The 7,596-nt window shown below is 50.5% G+C and overlaps 1 protein-coding gene across 1 annotated transcript in view; it reads left to right on the top strand.

Annotated features, from left to right (window-relative positions):
* Positions 1–1,694: 1,694 nt before the first annotated feature.
* Positions 1,695–7,596, top strand: part of SH3D21 (SH3 domain containing 21) — a 14,277-nt gene continuing 8,375 nt past the window's right edge. The window contains exons 1-11 of the mRNA XM_012804099.2: positions 1,695–1,825; positions 4,231–4,310; positions 4,464–4,621; positions 4,705–4,768; positions 5,011–5,129; positions 5,320–5,410; positions 5,592–5,641; positions 5,734–5,779; positions 5,910–6,010; positions 6,123–6,209; positions 7,276–7,318. Coding sequence (XP_012659553.2) covers positions 1,695–1,825; positions 4,231–4,310; positions 4,464–4,621; positions 4,705–4,768; positions 5,011–5,129; positions 5,320–5,410; positions 5,592–5,641; positions 5,734–5,779; positions 5,910–6,010; positions 6,123–6,209; positions 7,276–7,318 — 970 coding nt within the window. The remainder of the gene's footprint in view (positions 1,826–4,230; positions 4,311–4,463; positions 4,622–4,704; positions 4,769–5,010; positions 5,130–5,319; positions 5,411–5,591; positions 5,642–5,733; positions 5,780–5,909; positions 6,011–6,122; positions 6,210–7,275; positions 7,319–7,596) is intronic.

Raw genomic sequence — 7,596 nt, 5'->3', positions numbered from 1 at the left:
AAAAAAAAAAAAAAAAAAAGAATTGTGATTTCATGTATGTGCAGGCATATTGCAATTATAGTTGGTTGGAGTGGGTCTACTATAGGAGAGGGATTAAAGGCCAATACAGAACCCCTCGCCTGTGCCCCCTCAGCCACTTGAAAGACCATTGTCAACTGATTGATTTAGCAGCCTTGATCAGAGGAAGCTGGCACTTTAGCTGAGTGGAACTCTAGGAGCCTAGGGCTTGTGTGAGTGGGTGGTTTAGACTCTTGAAGTGAGGGGTTGATGAGGAAACAACTTCGGGTTTTCAAAATGCTTTCTCATCATACTTTCATTGGATTTCTTCTTCTTTCTTGTGGGATAGCATTGTTTGAGATGAAGGTTCAATGTTTTTCCTACTCTACCACAGCTGCCTGCTTGCATAAAACTATAGGGGGGAGGATTGGGAAGATCTAGAGTCTCAGCCAGAGATTTTTTTTTTTTTTTATTTGAGACAGAGCCTCAAGCTGTCCCCCTGGGTAGGGTGCTGTGGCATCACAGCAACCTCTAACTCCTGGGCTCAAGGGATTCTCCTGCCTCTGCCTCCCAAGTAGCTGGGACTATAGGCGCCCACCCCCAACGCCTGGTTATTTTTGTTGTTGTTGTTGTTGTTGTTGGGGGGTGTTTTGTTTTGTTTTGTTTTGTTTTTGAGAGAAGAGATCTTACTTTATCACCCAGGCTAGCCTCAGCCTCCTGAGTACCTAGGACTACAAACAGGCACCAGTCTACCCAGCTTGAACAGGTTTTTTTGTTTTGTTTTGTTTTTTGCAGTTTTTGGCCGGGACTGGGTTTGAACCCACCACCTCCTGCATATGGGGCTGGCACCCTACTCCTTTGAGCCACAGGCGCTGTCCCCGGCTATTTTTTGGTTGCAGCCGTCATTGTTGTTTGGGGGGCCTGGGCTGGATTCGAACCCACCAGCTCAGGTGTATGTGGCTGGTGCCTTAGCTGCTTGAGCCACAGGCGCTGAGCCTAAGCCAGAGATTCTAAGTGTTGCTTCCTCTTAACTGCCTAACAACCCATTTCTGACAGTTTCACATTTTAGAATGATTGGCTTTCTCAAACCCATCCTTAGATAGATGGTATACTAAATCATAGGGAGTTGCTTAAGGTTCCTTGTTTGCATTAGTCGGGCGTGATAACGATAGCGCAAATGTGAAGATTAAGATAGGCATATACATTATTTTTTTGTTTGTTTTTTGTTTTTGCCGTTTTTGGCCGGGGCTGGGTTTGAACCCGCCACCTCCAGCATATGGGACCTGTGCCCTACCCTTTTGAGCCACAGGTGCTGCCCCTAGGCATATACATTATTATGTATATCTTACTCCAGTGCTTAGTGAAGGCTTTATCATCATCATCATGTTAAAGCTGTTACCTTATAATTCCAAATCACTAATAATACATGTTCTCTTGGATCTAAGTTATTGCATTTCTGGAGTAGGAGACAGGGAAAAGGGCAAAAGAGGAGCAGAAGGCTGGGTTAGGGCACAGGTTCTTTTGAGAAAGACGCATTAAGGTGGGTGCAGAGAAGAGAATGTTGTGTACAATTTTTCTCGAGCACTGATGGCAATTTTCTTTCCCTTTAGCATGATGACCGTGAAGGTGAAGGCAGTGACAAGTGGGTTAGCCGTGGCCGTGGCCGAGGAGCCTTTCCCCGGGGTCGGGGCCGATTTATGTTCCGGAAATCCAGTACCAGCCCCAAATGGGCCCATGACAAATTCAGTGGAGAGGAAGGAGAGATTGAAGATGACGAGAGTGGGACAGAGAACCGAGAAGAGAAGGACAATTTACAGCCCACGACTGAGTAGAGGCCTCTCTGGATGTGATCCCTGGCCCAGGGGAGGGGTGCTGGGAAAATGGCTGGTGAGGAGCTAAGCAGAGGAACCTCAAGAAGATTCTGAAATCTCAGCCCCACCCCTTACCAGCCATGCAGAATCCTACTACAGAGGAAAGCATCCCTGGCGCTGTGTCCCACTGGACAGAGGAGGCTGGCGGTGGAGCCTGGGGTCAGGCCCAGCTCTTGAGCAGAACACAATTGGGCTTTAGCTGTGTTTCTCATTTGTTGTTGGTGTGAGGGGTGGGGGCAGGGATAGGGAGGGAGAGTGATGTTTGGATTTTGGTTTGTTCCCTATTAGAAACCAACAGTTTTGTTCTTAATTATTTCATTTCATTTGGAGCTAAGAGGACTAATTTGATGGTTTTCAATCTCTTCCCTGTCCTGATTTTAAAAGCCCTTCTGTTTCCCCCCCCCTTTTTTTTTAGGCATATGTAGTAATATTAGATTTAATTTGGGCAACTTTGATTCTTAAAAGAGAAAACAAAGCATGTGAATAAACATTGAAGTGTTCACCTCAGTTTGGGACCAAACTGCTTGGATCTTTGTAAAAACCGGTTTTGTATGTCAAGGAGGAGTTTAAGGCCTTTCCAACCACCTTGTGTTCCCCATTTTCTGTGCAGCCATGTGTGACGTGGAGTTGCTCCTAACCACATCCTACCTACATGCCCCTCTGCCCATATTTTCTGATTTCTTCTGGGCTGGGCTTCCCCTTGTCCACCAGCAGCTCCAGTATCCCATAACTTTGTAGTCCTGCTGATCCTCTCAGCAACAGGGGTGGAAACTGGAGGGCAGTTTCTGGTCTGTTTTCTAAGAAACTTATGAATTCTATTATCTTTACAAATATAAGATGAAAAAATAATTTTTTCAATATTTTTTATTAATCTTTTTATAAAATGAAAAGAAACTCCTATGATCGATTAAGGAAGGTGGTTTATGGCTGGGTGGTTCATGGGGTTTGGGTCTTTTTGGTTAGTTTTTTCCTTTTTAACCTTAAGCTTTAATTTGAAACATTCTCAGATGTTTGGGGGGAAAACATCCTCTTAAAATGGGTCCTTGTGCTTGCCTTCTGGGGAGGCGGTCCAGAGCAGGTGGATCATATGGCATTTATGCATATGTTATATGCGGACTGCACCCATCTCTTTCCCCCCAACCTTTGCTTCTTGGGTTGTTGTGCTACTTTCCCCTTACTTTGCTACATTTCTATAGTTAAGTTGGTTTTACTTGAATGATTCATGTTTAGGGGGAAAAAATGAAAATCTCCCTTAAAATTTGTTTCAACTCCTCCTGCAAATAAAAAAATAAATGAAGTGGCAGATGTAAATGGGCTCTGGTCATTGTCACCCTGAGTGTGTGTGTGTTGAGGCTGGTAGATACTTATACAGTAGTTTTAGAAAACCTGAAAGAGAAAGTGCCTGTGAAGGCTGTGCCCAGAGGAAGCTCAGCTCTATCCTTACAAGCCCCATGTTGCTGAGTCCTAAGGAGACTCAGCTATCCCTCTGCCTGCCAGGAACTTCTCATTCCTTTCCTGTACATTGGCCACGCCAGGAGAAACAGATTTTTTTCACTGGTTTCCTGAGTAAGGACTTTGGCTTTCTTCGTGGTGGGGCCAGAGTCAAGGGGTGTGGTTAACAGACTCAGCTTTCTGTGTTCATAGAGCAGGAGGATTACCTGAAAGTTAGCCTATCCCACCCACAAGGGACTGAGCTTAGGTGGGCCCTAACCTTCCAACTTGCCAGTTCTGGGGTTGACTGAATGGGAACCTTGTAAGCTCCTAAAAGTTCTTGCTTCTTGCCTAAGCCCCAGGGAGAATATGGACGGGTTCTTTGAAACCAACTAGACCTCTGCGACTCCCAAGCAGGGGTCTTTGCTCTCTCCTTCCTCTTGGCCAGGGGGAAGGTGTGGGACCAGGGAGGGGTGCCCCTTATAGGCAAGAAAGCAGAAATTTGAAGTATAACAGCAATACCTTAGCATAGACGAGCAACTACCTCCTGCACTCAGGGTTGGCTTAGAGCGGTTGCTACCAGCTGTGGGGGGGACCCACCCAGGTATGCGCCTCTCCCCACCTGTTCCCCTGCAGCTAAAAGCTTGCTGGCTTGTGGAGGGTGGGCCAGGGTAGGACCTGGTCAAATTATGGTTGGGAGCCTTCAGGCCACGGCTGGGCAAAAAGGAGTGGCGGTTAGACTAAAATTGAGGTGGGCGGAGAAAAGCCTTAAGGGAACTGTGACCCTTGCACCTGCCAGAGACCCTAGAGGCGCCCTCGCCCTGGGTTGGGGGCCAAACCTGCTGAGCCGGGCCGCCCCCTCTCCCACACCCACTCCGAGCACCTGGAGCCTGACCTATAGGCTTACGTCTACGCCTCCTCGGCCTCGCAGCCCGTCCCACCCGACGCGGGCCCAGTACTCGGCTGCCAGCGGTACCTGCCGGGCTGTTGGAGGGCGCTGGGAAGCTATGGGTATGTGCAGAGAGTTTTGAATGACTCCTCCTGCGACAATCCACGGAAATGGCAAAGCTCACACCACCACCCTACTCTGTCCTGTACACGGAATCCGGGACCAGCTGCCCGACTGGGCCTGAGCCGCGTCCCCGCCCTGTCCTCTGCCCGCAGAGGTCTTCGTCCTGGCCGCATACCGCGCGCAGAAGGGGGACGAGCTGAGTTTGGCACCCGGGGACGTGGTCCGGCAGGTGCGCGAAGGGCCCGCACAAGGCTGGCTGCGCGGAGAGCTGAGGGGGCATTACGGCCTTTTCCCCGAGCATCTAGTGCAGGTGAGGCCAGTCCGGGGCGGGCTGGGGGTCTGAGCGTGCGCCGCCCGGGAGCTGAGAGCGCCCTTCCGGGTCCTCATTCCCAGGAGATACCAGAGACACTACGGGGTGTGGGAGAGGTGCAGAGACCGCGCTGCGCGCGCCGCCGAGGTAACAGCAGTGACCGGTGAACCGGTGGGCGGGCGCGCGGAGGCTGCGTGGCTGGGGGTGGGTGGAGCACCCCTGCTCGCGGTGATTGACGTACTTTGGGAGGGGCCGCGAGGCAGGCCTACGGTCTGTGATTGGTTCTCGAGCACAATGCTCCGCCTTAGGGCGGGTCCGGAGGTACTGAGGGTGCTCTTACGGCCCGCCCCTCCCGCTCGGCGGACTGGGGCGCTCTTGTCTGACCTCAGGTCAGCCCGCCAAATCTCCGGGCCCTCAAAGATGGTGCAAAGTGAATTTCAACTACAGCCCAGAGCAGGCGGACGAGCTGAAGCTGCAAGCTGGGGAGATTGTGGAAGTGATAAAGGAGGTGAGGGGATGGGAGGGTTTGGGTGAGGAGGCTTGGTAAAGTGAGGGCGTGTGCAATAAGAACCGTGAAGGGCGCAAAGATGGGACAGTGAGGGAGCAAGGGAAAATAGGATCCTTGGGCAGAACCAAGGGTAGAAGATTTAACCCTTTGGGCAGAACCAGATGCCCCTGCGTCCTCCCCCTCTTCCCAGATTGAGGACGGCTGGTGGCTGGGGAAGAAGAACGGGCAGCTGGGAGCCTTCCCATCCAACTTTGTGGAGTTGCTGGACAGTGGGCCCCCAAGTGAGACCTCAACCCTGTGACTCTGTGACCCTGGGACCCCCTGGGACCATACTGCAATCTTCAATGACCCAAGTGGCATGAGCCTGTGATCCACACATCCTGACCCTGTGACTCCTTTGACCCTCTCCCATGATCTAACCTGTGAATTTGCACCCTCCTTAACCTCACTGTCTTCCGCCAGGTAACCCAGACATGCCTTCAATCAGCCCTGGTCCCCAGCGGACTCCCAAGGTAAACTGGGTTAGAGTGGACATAGAGATGGTGAGTTCCTCCTGGGGTGTCTGGAGGCTCAATTTTTTCCTCCCTCTCCCTGCCCCCACTAGCTGAGCAGCCTGAGCTATGACAGCCCTCCAGACTACCTGAGGACAGGTGAGCAGCCAGCCAAAGGGTCCCCTGCCCCCTACTTCTAGGCCACTCTGACTTGGGGGAGGCAGGCAGACGGAGGAGGGTCACTGACTGATGTGAGAGGCTTGGCTTCAGGGGACTGACCTCTCCTCAGTCTCGCGCCCTGAGATCTACAGGGTCCTGTTTGACTACCAGCCTGAGGCCCCAGATGAGCTGGCACTGCAGAAAGGAGACGTCGTGAAAGTACTGAGGAAGGTGTGAGAGGAACAGGGCAGGGACCACCCAGGGAAGGGATGTTGAGAAGGGGTGGGGCCCTGGGAAGAAGGAGTTTTTGGCTTATCTCCCCACTGGCATATTTCTCTCCCAGACCACAGAGGATAAGGGCTGGTGGGAAGGAGAGTGTCAAGGCAGAAGAGGCGTTTTTCCAGACAACTTTGTGCTCCCACCACCCCCAGTGAGTACAGAGCCAGACACAGGTGGCAGGGGGCAGGCTATTTTGGGCAAAGTTGGAAATCATGGTATTCACTGGACACAGCTGGAGGGGCATGGAGCCCCCTAAAAAGAGCTTAGGGGCCATGGTACTCTCTGGACTCAGCTGTCAGCTGGAGGGTTACCCATAAATGAAGGTAGACTTAGATATATGTGGGCTCCTCTTTGGATTCTTTTATTTTTTGAGACAGAGTCTTACTTTGTTGCCTTTGGTAGAGTCCCATGGCATCATAGTTCATAGCAACCTCAAGCTCTTGGGTTTAAGTGATCCTCTTGCCTCAGGTTACTGGGACTACAGGTGCTCACCATAGTGCTGGGCAATTTTTAGAGACGTGGTCTCACTCTTGCTCAGGTTGGTCTTGAACTCCTGAGCTCAGGAGATCCACCCACCTTGGTGTCCCAGAGTGCTAGGATTACAGGTGTGAACTACTGGGCCCAGCCCCCTCTTTGGATTCTAATACAGGTTGTGTATCCCTTATCTGAAATGCTTGGGACCAAAAGTGTTTTTTTGTCTTTTGGGGGTTTTGTAGAGTCTTATTATGTCGCTATTGGTAGAGTGCCTAGGTGTCACAGCTCACAGCGACCTCAAACTCTTGGGCTTAACTGATTATCTTGCCTCAGCCTCCCAGGTAGCTGGGACTATAGGCACCTGCCACAACACCCAGATATGTAGTTGTCATTTTTGTTTAGCAGGCCCCAGTGTATGTGGCCAGCACTCTCACCACTGAGCTATGGGTGCTGAGCCAGAATTTGGAATATTTACATATACATAGTGAGATATTTAGGGGATGGGATGTAAATCTAAATACAAAATTCATTTTTATGTTTCATAAATACCTTAATGTAATTTTATGTATTTTATGTTTTGTGCATGAAACAAGGTTTTGACTACACCCTGTCTCCTGAGGTCAGGTGTGGAATTTTCCACTTATGGCTCCATGTCAGTACTCAAAAAGTTTAGATGTTGGAGCATTTTGGATTTCAGGTTTTTCGAATTAGGGATGCTCAACCTGTACTTCTTTTCTACATAGATCAAGAAGCTTGTTCCACGGAAGGTGATATCTCGAGAATCAGGTGGGTGTCTGGGCAGCCTGGGGTTGGGGGTGCTTTTTGGGAGACCTTACCAGTCCATTTGCTCATAAACACCTGTAGCTCCCCAGTCAGTGGCCCAGACACCCCCTTAGGAGCTCCCTCCCCTGAGGGTCAAGAGCCTACTAGGTATTTATGAGAATCAACACGTGGGTCAATTTATATGTATTAATCAGTTAATGTTTCTCTGTATGTCTTAAGAATGTGGCTCGGCGCCTGCGGCTCAAGCAGCTAAAGCGCCAGCCACATACACCTAAGGTGGC

The sequence above is a fragment of the Otolemur garnettii genome, unplaced genomic scaffold (genome assembly GCF_000181295.1).
Source record: "Otolemur garnettii isolate 467f Iridium unplaced genomic scaffold, OtoGar3 scaffold00025, whole genome shotgun sequence".
NCBI classification, from domain to species: domain Eukaryota; kingdom Metazoa; phylum Chordata; class Mammalia; order Primates; family Galagidae; genus Otolemur; species Otolemur garnettii.
The sequence above is the reverse complement of the archived record's forward strand: the minus strand, read 5'-3'. Positions and strand labels throughout refer to the sequence as shown.